This window comes from Hordeum vulgare, chromosome 1H (assembly GCF_904849725.1).
Source record: "Hordeum vulgare subsp. vulgare chromosome 1H, MorexV3_pseudomolecules_assembly, whole genome shotgun sequence".
NCBI classification, from domain to species: domain Eukaryota; kingdom Viridiplantae; phylum Streptophyta; class Magnoliopsida; order Poales; family Poaceae; genus Hordeum; species Hordeum vulgare.
The window spans coordinates 254,354,330-254,374,311 of NC_058518.1; the positions used below are offsets into that span (position 1 = coordinate 254,354,330).

The 19,982-nt window shown below is 43.0% G+C and overlaps 1 protein-coding gene across 2 annotated transcripts; it reads left to right on the plus strand.

Moving 5' to 3' along the window:
* The first annotated feature begins 4,504 nt into the window (after nucleotides 1–4,504).
* LOC123430249 lies at nucleotides 4,505–10,628 on the plus strand. Of its 2 annotated transcripts, XM_045114127.1 has the most exons (11): nucleotides 4,505–4,646; nucleotides 5,296–5,395; nucleotides 6,691–6,849; nucleotides 7,031–7,162; nucleotides 7,233–7,295; nucleotides 7,440–7,529; nucleotides 8,648–8,740; nucleotides 8,834–8,977; nucleotides 9,513–9,620; nucleotides 10,253–10,304; nucleotides 10,391–10,628. In XM_045114127.1, the coding sequence occupies exons 2-11, from the start codon at nucleotides 5,300–5,302 to the stop codon at nucleotides 10,426–10,428; spliced, it is 975 nt and encodes a 324-aa protein (XP_044970062.1). In that variant the 5' UTR covers nucleotides 4,505–4,646; nucleotides 5,296–5,299; the 3' UTR covers nucleotides 10,429–10,628. The 2 variants fall into 2 exon arrangements, with proteins under 2 accessions (XP_044970062.1, XP_044970069.1); XM_045114134.1 differs by lacking the exon at nucleotides 7,031–7,162 and having other exon boundaries at nucleotides 4,521–4,646.
* Nucleotides 10,629–19,982: the final 9,354 nt, after the last annotated feature.

Below are 19,982 nucleotides of genomic sequence, written 5' to 3' on the forward strand. Positions count from 1 at the left end.
GCACACGTACAGCTCGACAATGATCTCGGCCTTCTTCATCCAGCAAGAGAGACAGAGAGGTAGATGAGTTCTCCGGCAGTGTGACGGCGCTCTGGAGGTTGGTGGTGATCTAATCTCAGCAGGGCTCCGCCCGAGCTCCGCTGAAACGCGGTCTAGAGGTAAAACCGTGGAGGTGTGTGGTCGGGCTGCCTTGAAAAAGTTGTCTCAAATCAGCCCTAAAACCCCACTATATATAGGAGGGAGGGAGGGGAGGAGGCAGCCTCAAAACCTAAAGGTTTGGCCGAAATTGGAGGTGGAGGAGTCCTACTCCAATCCTACTTGGAGTAGGATTCCACCTTCCCACTTGGAAACTCTTTCCACCTTGTGTTTTTTCCTTCTCAAACCTTATGGGCCTTAGTGGGAACTTATTCCAGCCCACTAGGGGCTGGTTTATCTCTTCCCATAGCGCATGAGACCCCTTGGGGCGTGATACCTCTCCTGATGGTCCCCGGCACTCCCAGTACACTACCGATGAGCCCGAAACTTTTCCGGTAATGCACGAAAACCTTCCGGTAACCAAATGAGGTCATCCTATATATCAATCTTCGTTTTCGGACCATTACGGAAACCCTCGTGACGTCCGTGATCTCATCCGGGACTCCTAACAACATTCGGTAACCAACCATATAACTCAAATATGCATAAAACAACGTTGAACCTTAAGTGCGCAGACCCTGCGGGTTCGAGAACTATGTAGACATGACCCGAGAGACTCCTCGGTCAATATCCAATAGCGGGACCTGGATGCCCATATTGGATCCTACATATTCTACGAAGATCTTATCGTTTGAACCTCAGTGCCAAGGATTCATATAATCCCGTATGTCATTCCCTTTGTCCTTCGGTATGTTACTTTCCTGAGATTCGATCGTCAGTATCCGCATACCTATTTCAATCTCGTTTACCGGCAAGTCTCTTTACTCGTTCCGTAATACAAGATCCCGCAACTTACACTAAGTCACATTGCTTGAAAGGCTTGTGTGTGATGTTGTATTACCGAGTGGGCCCCGAGATACCTCTCCGTCATACGGAGTGACAAATCCCAGTCTTGATCCATACTAACTCAACGAACACCTTCAGAGATACCTGTAGAGCATCTTTATAGTCACCCAGTTACGTTGCGACGTTTGATACACACAAAGCATTCCTCCGGTGTCAGTGAGTTATATGATCTCATGGTCATAGGAACAAATACTTGACACGCAGAAAACAGTAGCAACAAAATGACACGATCAACATGCTACGTCTATTAGTTTGGGTCTAGTCCATCACATGATTCTCCTAATGATGTGATCCCGTTATCAAGTAACAACACTTGCCTATGGCCAGGAAACCTTGACCATCTTTGATCAACGAGCTAGTCAACTAGAGGCTTACTAGGGACAGTGTTTTGTCTATGTATCCATACAAGTATTGTGTTTCCAATCAATACAATTATAGCATGGATAATAAACGATTATCATGAACAAAGAAATATAATAATAACTAATTATTATTGCCTCTAGGGCATATTTCCAACAGGTGGATGGTCTTGTCTCACTGACCATGTAGCATCGGATGCTAGCCGGATAATATGGATTAAGAAAGATCTGGTCAGATTCGACGTAGTTGTATCCGACTCGAGATAAGGTCTGAGTTGGACAGACCCAACTATGAGACACAACGATTGGTCATTTGTGAGTCTCTAGTACAACATTCGTTCTATGTCCTAAGACCTGAGCTGGCGCATGTGCTCGGGATGGTGATAGACTTGCTTTGGGCCGACCAAACGCTACTCCGTGACTGGGTAGTTACAAAGGTAGGTTTCGGACTTGTCCAGACCCATGTTGCGAGACATGGTCGAGCAAGATGGGATTTGCCCCTCCGATCAGGAGAGTTATACTCTGGGACCCTTGGGTGATCCGACTTGGATAAGCATGGCCATGCGATGAGGATTATGAGATAATCCGAAGTGTTGGTCGGATTCACCGGAATGAGAAAGAGGTCGTGCTGCAACAAGGATGACCATGTTGCCTTGTCCATGACAACATATATTGTGTGGCAAAGGGAATAGAAGTATGAAGTACAAGTTCACCTAATAAGCTTCATCAGACACTCAGAGTCGACATGCTTTGCTAGATGCCGCTACCGACTGGTCGCGTCAAATGTGATCTGACTCACGACCAAATGAAGGACAACCTAAGGGGTCACACACTTAAGGGAAGGAACACATGGGTTTTAGGATCCGTGCGAGGCCCAAGAGTTGAGCCTGCGCCGGATGTCTATATATAGTGGAGGTGCGTCACACTCATTTGGTTGATCGCTTCGGCGCCGTCATTAGTTCTTTGCATGTGTTGCAACTAGCCACCTCCACCCATCACCGACTAAGTGATCGGACGTAGTAGTCCGCCGCACGATGTTCCTCTTGCAAGTGTGGATACCGTTAGAGGCGGTCCACTTGTGCCGCTCCGATAAACCTGTACGTGGGATCCAGCGACCGCCTGCTCGAGGGAGCGGATCCGGCGACCGGTTGTTCGAGGGAGATCGAACGAGGAGGAGACGGACCACGCGGACGCGCTGCCCCAACTCTACTTCCGCAGCACGACACTGCGAGTCTAGTGGTAACGATCTGTGATCCATCTCCATAGCATGATCTTGGTTGTTCTACGTGTAGGAGATGTTTGATTTGTATGCGATGCACCTACGATAGAACCCAACATGGATACCCCACCGAGGGATCTACCGGAATTAACTCGGACAATGTCAATAATGTCAACATAGTAAACCGATGGATTAGAGTTAGCAATAACAGGTTGCACCCATAGGTGATGTTTTGTGCAACAAACCTAAAAATCAACACCAATTGTTGGTAATTTGTGCAATTCTCTCTCAGGCTTATTATCATTTCCATTTGATTTTTGACGATTGATTTGAGAGATGTATTTGCTCTTGTCGATGTCTAAAGGATCCTTCAAATTCCTTTGAACGTGCAGATTATGGAGGCTTTTATTGCTTGGAACTACACGCGATCGGGAACCTTTTCAGTTAGATCGTCATATCACAGAAACTTTGAGCACCGGCATGGAAGTTGTCTTACTAGAACCGATGGACAAGGAAACATATAGATGGATACACTATGGAAGGAAGTGTGGAACCGAGAACTCCCAAGGAAAATTAAGCACTTTTTTTGGAAGGTGCTGAATGGCTCATTGCCTTGTTTTGAAGTACTGGCAAATAAACATATTTCGGTAGTGCCGCATTTACCTTTTTGTTCTATTAGGCTGGAAGACATCCAACATTGCTTGGGCGAAGAAAGTCTGAAATGAATTTGGTTTGCAGGAAATCAGCTCGGATGCGGTCGGCCAATACCGCTCTGGTTCGATTACAATTGAGGTTCTTAGTTGGATTAAGACGACCAATGAGGGGCTACCTATTATAGAATTTATATTGGTGACTTCTTGGTACTTGTGGTGGCAGCATCACCAACACGTGAAGGATGAAGCTATCCAACCCGCGGACAAAGTTGCTACATCAATCTAAGTTTTAGTTACTAATTTGGTTAGAGCATACACAGACAAGCATCCAGACAAAAGGCACGATCACACGTGGAAGCGTCCGCTCAGCGACTTGATTAAAATCAATGTCGACGCAACCTTTCAAACTAAAACTTCCGAGACAGTCGAGGGAAGTTTATCGCTGCAGCAACTTGGTACATCCTTCGGGTTAGCAATGTTGACATGACAGAGACAAAGGCAATCTATACTTAGCGGCGAAGATCGTAACAACTAGCTTTAGATTTTGCTAGACGTTGATTACTCACATTGCTTCCGCAAGGCGAATGAGGTGGCACACACGTTGACAAAAATAATCCTTTAATGATAGATCTTTTATTTTCTGGGAATTGTTTATCCCTAATTTTATTTCTCATTTCATTGTAAATGACTTTGCTATTATTTGAGAAATATAAAGTCTTATTGGTTCGGAAAAAAACCCCGTTAGGACTGTTTTTTTCCCCTAAGGCCCTGTTTGGGATGCCGTTTCTATGCCAAATACACTTGTAAAAAAATACACATCTTTATCCATCGGTTTAGTTTCAGCTGGTTTTATACTTATGACCGGTATAATACCTCTGTAAACTATTACGGGCTCCTTTGATACAAAGGAATTTCATTAGATTTTTGGAGGATTTGGATCCTTAGGATTTTTTCCTACGATGGTCGTTTGATTCGTAGGATTGAAATCCTTTGGAATTTTTTCATATGATTCGTTTGTACTACATTTTGGAGGAAATTTTCCATCCACTCAAACCTTTTTCTTTTTTAGAATTCCTTTGTTTTTCCTGTGCTATCAAACACACTTTCAAATCCTGTAATATAGAAAAGGACATGCCACTCTATTCGTACGTTTTTTCTATTCGTGCATTTTGACAATCCTACGAATCAAAAGGCCCTACACCTGTAAAAACAAAACGGCATCCAAGCAAGGCGGACTGGGGTCTTTGCTTGTTGGCTTTCCATTCCAATCTCTGCTTCACCTCCGTTGGTCGTCTCCCCTGTTTTCCCGTCCCAAACCTCTCCCCTTCCTAACGAGACGCGGCGGCCACCTCGAAGCCCGACCCAGGCTTGCTGGTAAGGAAGCCCTAGACTGCAACTGCATTGCTGTTCGTTTTGCTCTGGTCTTCTCCCTGCTGTGAACAATCTATCCGCACGGATCTTTCTTGACAAAGGTCGGCCGCTGTTGAGCCCCGTCTAAGTAGGGTTTACCCAAGGTGCTGTTGCTGCACCCGCCCTATTTTGGTCTCTATCACGCTTAATTGCTGGGCCATTATTTTTCAATAAGATTTGGGGGCTCCGACTGAACCCACACGACATGGCCCGTGTGAAGTCACCCCCCCTGGAATACGCAGAGCCATGGAGTAGCATCGCCATAGCCCGGTGGAAGTTAGGGCACCTTTTTTATGAGCGATTCTGCAATCCGTTTGTTAGTTCCTTAGGAATTTTAGTTAATCTGCATAAGTTGCTCATTGTAGGTGCTTTTGTAGTTTATATGTAGACTAGAAAGCACCATTTCTTTTTCAGAATTTGAGACATAGGTTATGCATTGTTCACATTTTAGGGACTAGAGCTATAGATACCTTTGTTTGAAGGCATAGATTGAGTATGGTAACCAACAACTTGGAAACCTTCCTGCTTGTGTAATGTATCTAATAATTAGATTTCTGCACGATAACATTTTGTGCCTTGGAAGATTGCTTGATTTATTCTTCATCTTTGGCAGTCCTATGGAAGAAGGCAGTGACTATTATGTTGTTAGGAAAGGGGACATGGTTGCCGTTTACAGAAGTTTAAATGATTGCCAGGCGCAAATTTGCTCTTCGGTACGTGTTGCTATATATGAAGAATTTTCAGTTAACTTGCTTGCACTTTACCATTATGCTGATGTATAAGATTCTTATTATGCCATTATCATAAGTCAGAATTATGTCATAATGTATCAACCCTACTACTCCCTCCGTTCCTAAATATAAGTCTTTTTAGAGGTTCCACTACAGAACTACATACGGATGTATATAGACATGCTTTAGAGTGTAGATTCACTTATTTTGCTCCGTATTTAGTCCCCCTAATGAAATCTCTTTAAAGACTTATATTTAGGAACGGAGGGAGCATTACTGATCTAAGCATGAAGTTGTTTTAGCAAATGTTCCATTTGTCCTTGCTCCCTTAGTCAAGTCTGTATCCTAAAATCACCATGGTTGCATATGTACGGAGTTTTACTAAACCTTGTTTATTTTGCCTTCCGGACTTGGCATGTTCCATTCTTAGTGGAAGGGAGATGAACCATGTCAGCATAGCTCCTTTTGTAGCTTCTATCTCCGTTTGCTATTCCATGCCTCAGTGAAGTAGTGAACTACTAGCATTGTTCCTTCCAATTTTTTTAGTGCTGGTTAACCAGGATGAGGTTTTAATATTTCTTGATATTTACTTGGTATTAATTGGTACAGTCTTATGAACAACAATTAAATTATTATTTGTAGCTAGGTTAGTACGTTACTGTGCGGTTGGTTCTGCAGGCGGAGTTTGCTATACATTGAACCTCTTAAGGTTTACTAATGACAGAACAATCTTGCAATATCTCAAAACATATTAGCTAAATATTATATGATTGATTTGAAAATTATACACCAACTCATTATGATGTTCAGTTGCTACCAATGTGTGCTTGTATTTATTTAATTGTATTAGCTAAATCTAATAAGATGTATACCTTTTCATAATATAGCGTATTCATGACTCCGCATAATTTCAGTTGAACTACTACAATATTGCTTTCAATTCCTTGTTATTTTGATGAATTATTGTACTGGTTATAAACTGTTAACCACAGGATTTATGTTTTAAGTTGAGGAATAGTGTTTTAGCAGCATGTATTTCTTTGTTACTCTTGCTGCTACAACTATCCAGTGCTATATTTTATTTTCTTTTGTCCTTCATGTTTACTATGAAAATAACTTGGAACCTGCAGATAGCACAACTATAAAATGATTATATTACATATTCTGAAACCTCTAAACCAAGGTGGGATGGAAGATGAACCATTCACCAGTATCACCATTCTGATATTCTTACGAGCAAAGGCGTTATCTTCTCACATTGTTTTTCTTTTTGTAAGGTATCTGGTCCTGCTGCAAGTGCCTACAAGGGTTACTGCTGGAGCAAAGAAAAGGCAGAATACTTTTCTTCACATGGACTAAGCAATGCTTCGTATACAATCAGTGCAGCTGAACTTAGGGAAGATTTATTGGGTGCCCTTGTGCCCTGCACTTTCCAGGTAAACTGCTAATAATTGCACTTGAATTCGTTTTTCCATAACCAGATGACATGTCATAATCTGAAAATAGTTACTATGAGGTGTGAGGTGAAAGCTTGTGCGATGAGTTATTTCCTTGTTTTTGACCTAGTACAGCTGGCATCTTTGATGCATTGAATTGTCATATTTTGTTTCTTTATAGGAGATAACTGCTAGTAGTTCAAACCAACGAGCTCCAAATATGTCCGCCATAGGCAGTGATATAAGATATCAACCTGGCATCCATAATGATATAAAATATGAGCCTGGGACACAACCTGTGGATCTGCATTATGTAAGTTCTGCTATTGCAAGCAGCCAACCACTCATAATATCATCAATTACATCATATTGTGTTATTACAGAGTGCCACTGGATCTGGTCAAGCTCAAGGTTACTCAGACCAGGCGCATGCATTTAGCGGGCTGGTATGTAATATGTCACGACTAAGAATATACAGCACGCGAATTATGCACTTCTAGCATATATTTCCCCTTGTCAAATATAATTGCAAGCCACTTGTCTATTATGGAAGTATTGATATTTTTTTATATGATGGGCTTATATTGCAGGAAGCCAAACCAAGGTCCTCCAGTTATTCCTCACCAAATAACCTTAACCACACTGGAGCTTTTGATGCACAACCTGTCTCAAAACAATATGTAATGTTTGGTCATGTTTGGACTAATCGCTTTTAAGTTTTTCAATCTGTTTGAGATGCTGTAGGAAGTGATCTATGCACTTAAGTTCTGTCTAGTAGGTCCAATATCAAAGAAGTTAAGCATGCATAGTTTCCATTTTTCAAATATCTAGTATGCTTCAGTGGTAAATATTTGTAGTTGGTGTTGTTAGAGTCATGATCCTGAATTAGATAAGATGTTCATCGGTAGGTAGTGCAACATAGCGTCAGTGCAGAATCATGATATCACACCTAATTCTACCAAATAAACACTTTAAACATCTGTAGTCAACTGTAGAAATTATACTTACAGCTTATATTTTCGAAAATGTAGTGGATGCTAAAGATAATTTGTTATTCAATTTTTATACATATTATAGTGGATATGAAAAAAAGTTCGCTAAAATTATCATTTGATAGAAAGTAAGATATATTACACTAAAGAGGACATATACAAGCAATTGTTTAACTAAATTGGTAGATCTGGGATGAATTTTTTAAGGACAATCCTACAAGTTTTTGTGGTACATAGGATTAGATTGGTCCAATCAATAGGTCTTATAATGTAGGATTGTATGACTTGAATCAATATTCTGACTTGGCATCACTATTTTTTGTTTTGCCACAAAACCAACCGAATAGGTCTCTCCAGTTACGAACCTGTTCTGGCACTAACTCAATTCCATTCATGAACATGTTATGATTAAAAAGGAAAATTTTAGCCAGATGTATTTTTGCATGATCTTTTATGGAAAGCTTGTGTATTTATAACCTGCCCGCATCAGGCCATTAAAGTATGAGGTACTTTTCAAGTGCGGTTGTTTGTTGTATCTCTTGGCTGCTATACTTTGTTAAGTCAAAGCTGGTGTATTAATATTGTATAATCTATTCAATTAAGACTATCTTCCTATAATAGGTGTATTCATTTCCTGCACCTTAAGACTTGTACCTAGCCTTATAAATGTTGCGGACAAACTATTGAAGCAATAGAAATTTGATGGTTGTGGGGTTATCCATACATAACTTGTCTCAGCTGGTCATCAGCGCATGCTATATTTTCATGTTGAATTTATACAAGTTTTGCACTTTTCTGGTCATCAGATGGTATGTGTTGTTCACTTTGATGGTGCTTCAAAAGGAAACCCAGGAAAATCAGGTGCTGGAGCTGTACTGATGACTGAAGACGGAAGAGTGGTACAGTAAATATTTAATGTACTTCAGAGTTTATCCTTTCCAGTTGGTCCGTCCATCTATCGCTTGACTTAATATCCTGACATATCCTTGAAGATATCTCGACTCCGTGAGGGTCTTGGTGTTGCTACCAATAATGTTGCTGAGTATCGGGGCCTTATCTTAGGCCTGAAATATGCCATCAGGCTTGGATTCAAGAGAATCAAAGTATATGGTGACTCTCAACTAGTCTGTTATCAGGTACATGCTTATGAGCTTGTTTTTTTTATCAATGATCAAGTTGCTTGCATTTTATGGTTGTCTGGCAACTCTTCATTTTCATGCTTATTGCGGCTTACTGAAACAGAAAGAGACAACTGGAAAAAAGAGCGGAAGTTATACAAATCTTAGTTTTACTTGTACATTATTCTACAGGCAACTAGGAATCAATATTCCCATATTTAATGCTATGTAGGAAAACATTAATCAGAAACACTCAGGATGTCTGTAGCATTTTTCTTATTCTTGTAGCACTTCGTTTACTCTGAGACCTTCAACATGCACATCAGCACCTTAAAACCTGGAACTGTTCTTGTAATCATCGTGCATTTTCTTTGAGAACTTCACTGCACAACTATTGAAAGTGTAAACTAGAGTAAAGGAGGATAAACACGACAAAAGTCATTTTACAAACGATGTTAAATATTTCTATCGAAATCATGGGGCAAAGAAAGATGATGTGGAGACTAGAAAAGATATTTTTTCTTTCGACAGCCTTCTCATATTTCTTAAACAGGTGAAAGGTACATGGCAAGCAAAGAAAGAGAACATGATGGAACTGTGCAAAGAAGTGAGAAAACTTCAAGAGAACTTCATCTCTTTTGAGGTCCACCATGTGCGACGGGTATTGTACATTCTATTCCTCTCGGTCTATTGGTGTCCTAATAATTCCAACGCGCTGTTGGTTTTTGGTAATTTGATATATAGGCACACATAGTGAGGCCACATTATTTTCTTCGCACTTCCTAAAGAGGAAGCTTAGCACTTAATGTTAAGTCATGAGCACTTATTGGCATTGGTAACTGTACGTTTGAGAACGGTTGTGTTGTTAGCGTTGGACTTGCAGGCAAGGGTTGCATGACAAACGGTGCCTTGGAGAGCCATTCTTTCTTCTGTTACCTGTCTAGCTGAAATTGCTAATACTCTTTGCAGGAAAATAAAAAGTAAAATGGAAGTACTAGTTTACTCCTATTTGATTCATAGTCACATACAGCAGATTGTGGTCACCTCCTAAACTTCTGAATGAACTGAAACCAGTACATTATTTTTCTCTTTTGTTTTGCATCCACACCAATGCATCATTCTGTTCTTATAATTTCCATGTGGAATTGCATATTCAATTTACAGCATAATAGTGCCTTGACAATGCAAGATAATATGTTTTATGCTTCCTGTACTACATTTGTGGTGTCTGCTTCAGACAGCAATATGTTTGGGTTTGCTGATCTCTGTCCATTTTCTGCTGCTAACTGCAAGGAATGGAACTCTGAGGCTGATCGCCAGGCAAACATAGCCATCACTCTCGCAAGTATGATATGTTCACCCCATGTTTTCTTTGCATTTCATGTGCTTAATCATTTAACCTTGACGTCTTGAACAAACTACACACCATAGGCGGCGCGGTTTCTGAGGAGCGTGGCGATGGCTTCTGAGCTTCTGACAGTAACCTTGTCCGACTATAACTAGTCTATGTATTTAGTTAACAGTATTCTACCCTAAAAAGAAGTTAATGGTAGTCTGTGTTGGAGTGGTTATCTGTGTCCATTTTCTTGTATTTGAACTTGGTTCTCTGTCTCCAGTTGAATGTGTTGCTTATTACTGGTTGGGCCTCTTTTGGACAATCAGGTGGTTTTCTTGGCGTAGACTTCCATTCGATGGACTTTATTTTGGTTTGCTTTGTTTGCCTCTTCACAATTATTTTTGGCAGAAAGAATAGTATTCCCTCAGTTCACAAATAGGAGTATAAGATGTTCTAACTTTTTTCTGCATCAGATGTATATATACATGTTTTAGTGTGTCTGTTCATTCATTTCAGTCCATATTGAAATATTCAAAACATTTTATGTTTGTGAACGGAGGAAGTATGTTTCTGACCAAGCACAACAATTTAATAACAGCTTTGTGATTTAGAATGTAGAGAGATTGTTTGATAAAGTGTTAAAACACATGCATCTTCGTTTTGTATCTGAGATACGGTGAAAAAATGATTATTTTTGGTTGGGTGAAAACACTAGCTTGGTGACATTTTTCTTCTTACATAAAAAAGTTTCTTCTACACGTACACAAGACAATAATATATGTATATATTCACTCTTCTCATGTATTGATCTTGTTTTTAGTCAAACATATTTAAGATTAATCAAATTGATAGAATAAAATATCATACTACTCCTTCCGTTCCTTTATATAAGGTGTATTTGTTTTATCAAAAGTTTAACGAGTGCAAGTTTGATTGATTTTTTAGAAAAATATAACAATAACCACAATAAGAAATTGATACAACTTGATTCATCATGAAAAGTAGTTTCATATTTTATCTATTGAGCATTGCAACATTTTATTCTATAATCTTGGTCAAACATTTAAATGGTTGACTTGCATGGGAATCAATACACTTTATATTGTAGAACAGAGGGAGTATACCTTACATCTCTGGTTTGAAGGATCCTTTGCCCACAAGAAATGATCCAAGCTTTTCTCTTCCTGTGGTGGCGGCGTAGAAACAATGTCTCTTGCGACCGATACTGATCCCTATCCCGTGATGTGTCTATCGGTGCGGTCTCGATGGATATGTTTCGATCTGATATTCGTTTGTGTGTTTACATGTTCTATTCTTCCAATCTACAACTTTCTTCATCGATGATGGTTGATGCTTTGGTGCACTGTATCGTGGGTCCTTAACACAACGACTTCGAGACCTACTACACCAAGGATTGCCGACTCTGATTAGGGAGAGGTGATGACGGCGCATGCCTTCAACTCACTTTAGTATTTGTAGTAGTCGCTAGGCGGTTCATGGACCTTGTTATAATTTTTATTACCTCTTGCGTTCTTTGTACTGTCATGATTAATTATAGATCGTAAGTTTCTCGCGCAAAAAATAAAATAAAATATTAATATTTGCGACACCAAATTAACATGGAAAATGTTTTAAAACAGTTGGATGATCTCTTGTCTTTATCAGTCTTTATCATCCGCATCTGGCGCAATCTGATCCCGCGTGGTCGTGTGACGCGAGCGCTATGTGTCCCCCCATGTTAAGTTCGTGACCTGTAGCAGCATCTTGGCAACTAGCTATTTAACAATCCTTTTTTACACTTACTTTGCACACGAGGTAACTACATATGTGATGGTAAAAATACTAGAGCATCATCTTCCTTGTCACTGATTATGGTTTCCTTTTTGGTTTCATTTGATACACAAGCCTTTATGGAGTCAAGGTTGCTTGGATATAGCGCTAGCATACCCCCTCGCAATGTTCATAGTAGCGTCATTGACATCGCCGTCGTCTTCAAAGCATGTGCCATCGCAACATCATCAGACCAGCTGAACTGCCATTGCTGCATCGTTGCGGTCGTTGCAGCATTATTGAAGCAGCCATGCCCGTCATTGCTACACTGCCACACCCATGAAACGTCGTCACAACACCGTCGAAGTAGCCGCGCCCGTGAACACACGTCATGGTAGCACCGTCGAAGCACGACGTCGCAACGTCGCCGCGATTGTTCAAAGCACGCCGTTGAAGCATGTCATCACAACAGCATCGCAGTCGTCGAAGCACAACGTGAGCGTTAGAAGCATACCGTTGCTCCATTGTCGCGATCGTCGCAGCATGCCCCATAGCATCATCATTGTCTTCCAAGCATGTCATCGAGGCATTGTCGCGGTCGTCGAAGCACACCATGGATGTTTGAAGCATGTCGTAGTGCCAACGTCACGACAGCCATAGCATCATCGAAGCAGTCGGGATGTCCTCGCAACAACCCCTTAGCTGTGAGATCATTAAATATGTTTAGCGAGTTCTAGGAATCAACCGTTGATTGCGCGCGGGATTTGTCGCCTTCTTTTGATTGACATGATTATGACCATTAAATGAAAACCCCCCGCCCGCTCTTTACTTTTCACGTCTCACAGCTGCATGCATGCATTCGCATTCCCATACCGCACCGTGGGACCACTGTTGGCGGCTCGCCAAGAAGCCAACCATGCTCATCACGCCGCACATCCGATGCATCTAGCTGCGCATCGGATGCACGACACGATGAGCATGGCTGCGCATCGGATGCACGGCGTGATGAGCATGGTTGGCTTCTTGGCAAGCCGCCAACAGTGGTCCGACAATGCGGTATGGGAATGCGAACGCACACATGCAGTTGCGAGACGTGAAAAGTAAAGAGCGAGCGGGTTTTTTCATTTAATGGTCATAATCATGCCAATCAAACAACTAAGGAGGCAGCACTTCGCTAAACATATTTCATGATCTCAGAGCCAAGGCAATGCTGCGACGACATCCCTGCTTCGATGATGTTATGACTATCGCGACGTTGGCACTACGACATGCTTCGAACACCCATGGTGTGCTTCGACGACCGCGACAATACCTCGCTGACATGCTTGGAAGACAACCGTGACGCTACGAGGCGTGCTGCAATGACCGCGACAATGGGGCAACGACATGCTTCTAACGCTCACGTTGTGCTTCGACGAGTGCGATGATGTTTTAACGACATGCTTCGAACAATCATGACGATGTTGCAAGGTCGTGCTTCGACGATGCGTTTCATGGGTGCGACTACTTCAACGGTGTTGTGATGACGCGTTTCATGGGTGCGACAATGTAGAATTGACGGTCATGGTTGCTTCGATGATGCTGCGACGACTACAACGGTGCAACAATGGCGGCCCGGCTGGTCCAGTGATGCTGCGACGGCATGTTTCGAAGACGGCGGCGATGTCAAGGACACTACTCTGAACATTGCGAGAAGGAAGGGGTACGTTAGCGTTGTGTCCATGCAACCTTGACTCCATGAAGGCTTGCGTATCAAATGAAACAAAAAACCACGATCAGTGTCGAGAAAGTCGACACTCTAGTATTTGTACCATCACAGGTGTAGTTACCTGGCAAAGCAAGACGTGCAAAGTAAGTGTATAAAAGGATCATTAAATAGTCAGTTCGTGGGGATGCTGCTACATGTCACGAACTTGAAGATAACTGAGGTACCTTTGCATGGGGGACACATAACAGTCGCGCCACACGACTGCGTGGGATCGAACGACACCGGATGTAGATAATAAGACGAGAGATCATCCAACTATTTTAAAATGTTTTCCAATATGTTTTCACAATATATTCATCTAGTATTATACATGTTTTTCTTCATATTGTTACTATTAACTTTGCCCAACTTAAGACAAGATTAAGTGAGCCTTGAATACGTGGAAAGAGGGAGCACATGTTTATAAATTCTCCGTTTATTTTTGTACTTGTAAATATATTTTTCTTTCTAATTTTAGGGTCTCTTTGGATTGGATTTTCATGAGTTTTTTGGAGGATTTGATTTCTAATTATCACCTTTTTTTCCTATGAAAGCTCTTAGGGTCATAGTATTGGGTTATCAAATTCCTATATCATTCCTATATTTTTCCTTCTAATTTTAGTGGTCTCATTCCATATGAATCTCAACATGAGCTCAAATATCATTTCATTTCATCTCTAATAAGTCCAATAAAATTTCACCCTTTCCTCCAAATTTCGTGTATTGTTTTCTTGTACACCAACCAAGGACACATATATTCTCCAAAATAAAAAATTGAGGACACATATTGGAGAATTTCTTTGTTCTAGAATCATACATGATTATATGGTACATATAATGGTACATATAATCTCTATTGAATTCATGCTTCAATCAATACATCCAAAAGTCCGAACTGATAGAGAGTGACGGATAATATATTTCAGCACTCCCCTTACGTCTAGGCTATTTTAGTTCTCAGACATGGGTTTGATGTAGACTTCAAAACATATTTTTTAATATTGCGTTGGCACCTCACAGGGTCTTGAACTCAATAATTAAATTCATGTTTCAGCCAACTCATCTAAAAGTCCGAACTAATGAAAAAGACAAGCAATATATTTCAACAATCTCAATACTGCATTTTTCTATTCCTATGAAATATATGTCTTAAAATTCCTCGATCAGAACTGTTTATCCTTGAAACTCAAAGGCCACAAAGATATTTACCCAAGGGCCTAAATATATCACATCTAAATGTAAGATAATATATCACATCTAACATGGCATCATCCTACATCAATAGATAAACAAAAGCCTGGCAGTTGAATCGTGTGTTTGTTTTATCTCGTTTTTTCATTGTTGTTTTCTCATAGGTGCTCATGGCACAACGATCATGGCGCGTCGCTATCGCTCTACAATTGGATCTAGTGACAACACAACAGAAATGGGCAAAATAGAAAATTTTGACCTATGAACGCAACTAGTTCACCAAGTGAACCGTCCCCGAAAAACTTTCACTCACGTAACCCCTTTTGGTGGCGCCTTTGTCGTAGGCGCCACACTATACTGTATGGCGTCCAATATTACGCTGTGTGGCGTCAGGGACCTATTGTGGCGCCTAAGACAAAGGTGCCACTCAGTGCAGTGTGGCGCCTGGCTGTCGGGCACCATACGAAAGGATTAGCTGAATGATTTTTTTTCAAACGCGGTTCACTTTGTGAAATACTTTCGTCAACACGTCAATTTTGTGAGTTATGCCAAAGAAATGCTACTGCAAGTTTTGCTTACTTGTGTTGCGTTCCACTACGTATCATTTTTCTTTGTTATGAGCTTCAGAGGTGGGCCAGAGGGGGCTACAGTACTCCTTTGATTTTTTCCAGGGCAAAACATAATTTGTACCATAAGATGAGCGCCAAAGGTGGGCCAGAGGGCCCATTAGGTACCAAGCCGCGTCGGGCGCGCGCCGGGGGGGGGGGGGGGGGAGGGCTCGCGCGCCGTGGTGCCTAGTGGGCACCTGATAGCCCCCTCCGGTACTTCTTTCTTTCAGTATTTTTTATATATTGCATAAAAAATCTTCGTGAAATTTCAGTCCATTTGGAGATGTGCAGAATTGGTATTTCTGACGTAGCTTTTTCAGGTCCAAAATTCCATCTGCCGGTATTCTCCCTCTTGATGTAAACCATGCATATTATGAGACAAAATACATTAGAATTACTCCATAATATGGTATAAAGCATAAAACACTATAAATAACAGTAGTAAAACATGATGCAAAATGGACGTATCAACTCCCCAAAGCTTAGACCTCGCTTGTCCTCAAGCGAAAGCCGATAACGAAAATCATGACCACATGCTTTGAGAGAGAGGTGTCGATAAAAACAAAATATGGACATAGAAGCATCATGCTCCTTATTATAACAACAAATAAAACTCATAAAATGCTTCGTCACATCATTTTCAACATATAATTTTCATCATAAAAACTTCTCATAGACAAGTAACAATTCATCGCAGCATCGAAGTATGAAGCATAAACTTTATTGAAAACTAACAAACTATGTTTTCAGCTAACTCTGCAACACAATTCAACACATTTTCAGCCGCAATTCATCACAACAAGCCTATTTCTATTTAGCGGCGGTTGTGGCGTCCAGACTTTTGTGGCAACGATGATGGTGGGATAATGTCGGCGACGCGGCAATGGTTGAGGTAGTCCGTTCTTCTTCGGCGTGTCCATGGTTTTGCCTCGGTTTATTTGTTGTTATGGAGTCGAAGTTGCCACGGCAGGGCCCTGCGGTATACGATGACTGACTGCAGGTAGCCCGTTCGGTGATCTCCCGTGGCATCAGCCGTGCCTGGTTTTGTCCTACTGAGTTCTCCGTCAGAGTCGGAGTTGCGTTGTGTGGACGTAGGTCGATGTGTCGTTGATAAGGATGGGCTTTTTCTTGAGTGTTTCAGTCTATCAGAGTGGGCTTGGTCCTTGTTGTACCGGTTTTTCCCTATTTTTTGTAGCTAACGGAGCAATTCGCTTCTGCTTATTTAATAGACGAGGCAATCTTTGCCTCCATTTCATTTTTTTCTTTGCTACACTAGCTTTGCATGTAGATGATGCATTCTCGGTGCGCTATGCATTTTTCCCTTTGCTATAAGGCCTTGCATGCTGGACTGCTGGTGTTGCGCTGCACAATACATAATACTCCATACTAGTAGCGTCTCTTGGGGCAGGATTGGGCGCATTAATCTAGCTGATGTATTTGTTAACGTGTACATATATATTTTAGTGAAAGAGAGGTAGTCTAGGCATGCTTCCTCAGACCTGGGTCCGTCCCTAGGGTGACGGTTGGTCTCCTGTCTCGCGATCTCGGAGGCGATCTAGGGTTGCCTGGCCGCCGCCGCCCCGCCGTTGATCTCTACCCTGCTTTGGGGATCTGCGCTGCCGTGCGATCGGTCCCCTCGTCCCTCTCCTCGAACCCATTCACCTCTCAGCCTTTCGTGTGTCTAGGGGCCACGATCATACACCACCTTAAACCCTAGTTCGGTACCTGTGAATTCGTTTGGTGTCCTGATGGAGAAGGTTGAAGGGTTGCTGCACAATCTGAAGTTGTCGGAGAAGGAGCGGAAGGGAGTCAAGATCGGATGGGCCGGATCAGGGAAGGTGGGGATGGTGGAACCGCAAGCCCTGGCGAAGCTTCTGTCAGAGAAGCCGGTGTTTGTGGAGGCGATGGCTGAGACTTTGGGAAGAATTTGGTGCCCGATCAAAGGTCTGGAGTGCAAGGAAGTTGGGGAGAACATCTTTCTCTTCACGTTTGGACAGGAATCGGGCAAGAGGCTGGCTCTAGAAGGGGGGCCGTGGGAGTTTGGGAGTGATTTGTTGATTTTTGAAGAGTTCATTGCGAGTAAGAGACCGGAAGACTATAGCTTTGACACTATTCCTATTTGGGTGAGGATCATGAGGCTCCCACTTGGTATGATGTGTAAGGAGTCGGGAGAGGTGACCGGTTCCTTGATTGGGGACGTGCAGGAAGTGGAAGCTGGAGCAGATGAAAAATCCATGGGTAGGTTCCTTCGGGTTAAGGTCTGCATGAATATCAAGGCCCCGTTGATGCGGGGTTTTACGCTGGAGGAGGAGGATGCCGAGGTTGAGAAGACGGATCAGGTAGACCCCCATGGGAAGGAAGCAATGCTGGGTGGGAAGAATTGGTGCCCGTTTGAATATGAACACCTTCCAGACTTCTGCTATGTGTGTGGGATCATCGGGCATACTGATAAGGCGTGTGGGATGAAGCTGAAGAAAGGAGAGAAGGCGCAGTTTGGCCCCTGGCTACGTGCGTTCATCCCTAGACGGGGAGGCCTGGAAAACAGAAACAGGGGGGAACGATGGGGTCTGGGGGCCGTAGCTGGGGAGGGAAGAGCTCAGCAGGCTGGGGTCGTCGTAGTCTGTCAGGGAGCAACGGCCCGTCTTGGCGCAAAGACAGGGGCAGTGGTGCGGAGCGCACTGGTAGCGATGAGAAGGGACAGTAGGTTACGAGTCCGATTAAGAAACCGGCGGGTGCTAAGGAGACGGAGGTGGGCAAGCAGCTGGCCTTCCCGGCTGGGGAGATGGGTATCGAGGAGGGATGGGGAGGTAGTGCGGAATGTAGTGACACGAAGGGTGTTGCAGAAGGGGTTTGTGGGTTGGTGAATGAGGAGATGCCGCAGCGTAATATGCTGGTGGATGTTGAGGGGGATGGAGCAAGAACTGGTTACACTCTGGTAGTTCATGATCCTACAAAGGAAAGGGGTGTGGAGCAAAAAGGGAAGGGTAAGAAAGGTGGCACGTTCAAACGATTGAAGGGGGGAGGAAGGTTGGAGAGGGGTTGCTGGAGGAATGGGCGGCTGTCATGAAGTGACTATTGGTATGAAGCGAGGTGGTGACCACATGGAACCGGAGGAGTTGGAAGAGCACAAGAAGCAGAAAGTTGAGCAGGGCCAGACCACTGATGCAGTTATGAACGCGGGGTTGCCGGGACAACCCTGCGAGATCCAATGAAACTTTGTGTGTGGAACTGCCGGGGTTTGGGGAATGGCCCGTCAGTGCGTAGCCTTCTGAAATTACAGAAGGAGGAGGATCCCGACATTTTTTTTCTGTCGGAAACAAAACTAGACAGAGGGAGAATGGGTAAGTTCAGAGACCAACTAGGTCTGTATCACATGGAGGTGCAGGACAACGTCGGTAAAAGTGGAGGCTTGGCACTGTTCTGGAGGAAAGGAATCAAGCTTACAGTCCGTTGGAAGGGTAGGATGCATATTGGTGCCATAGTTGAGGAGCCAGATGGTTTCAAGTGGCGTCTTACAGGGATATATGGGGAGTCGCATACGGAGAGGAAGGTGGAGACGTGGAGATTGCTGCAGACTCTTCATCACCAACTGGCACTGCCTTGGGTCTGCTTGGGAGATTTCAACAAAATTTTATTTAGCCATGAGAAACAGGGGGGTGTCCCACGGGATCATAGAATGATGCAAAATTTTCGGAACACCCTAGATTTTTGTAACCTGCATGACCTCGGCTTTGATGGTGATGTCTTTACCTGGAGAAATAAAAACTACCGCGTTGATGGATATATCCGAGAGCGTCTGGATCGTGTTGTTGCTAATCCGGGCTGGTGTACCCGTTTTCCAGCATATAAAGTCACAAATGGGGACCCCTATCACTCGGATCATCGCCTGGTGTTGTTGTCAAGGGATGGAAGCCCGAGAATGCGGCGCCTGGCTGCAGGCCCACGGCTACCACGCTTCGAGGCGAAGTGGCTACTCGAGGAAGACTGTGACAGTATCGTGGAGAACGCATGGAGTAAGGCGATGAACCCGCCTGTTAAGACCAGATTAGCGGAGGTCCTGGGAGCCCTAAGCAATTGGAATCGGGAGGTGTTGGGGGACCTTAGGAAGCGGATGAAGAAGATTAGAGCTGAGTTGGAGGCTACTCGAAAGGAACCGATCTCGGATCACCAGGCCAGGAAAGAACAAACACTAAGTTTTAAACTGGACCGTCTTGAGGAGCAAGAGAACCTTGTATGGTGCCAGCGTGCCCATGCTAATTGGCTGGCGGAGGGTGATCGCAATACGCGGTATTTCCATGCGTATGCTTCGGAGAGAAAGAAGCAGAACTCCCTCACACGGCTGAGAAGAGAAGATGGAGTGGTGGTGGAGGA

Coding starts and splice junctions, on each gene's coding strand:
- LOC123430249 (XM_045114127.1), top strand. CDS start 5,300: ATGGAAGAAGGCAGTGACTATTATGTTGTTAGGAAAGGGGACATGGTT. Junction 8,978..9,512: donor CTCAACTAGTCTGTTATCAG/GTACATGCTTAT, acceptor TTTCTTAAACAG/GTGAAAGGTACATGGCAAGC. Junction 9,621..10,252: donor AGGTCCACCATGTGCGACGG/GTATTGTACATT, acceptor GCTAACTGCAAG/GAATGGAACTCTGAGGCTGA.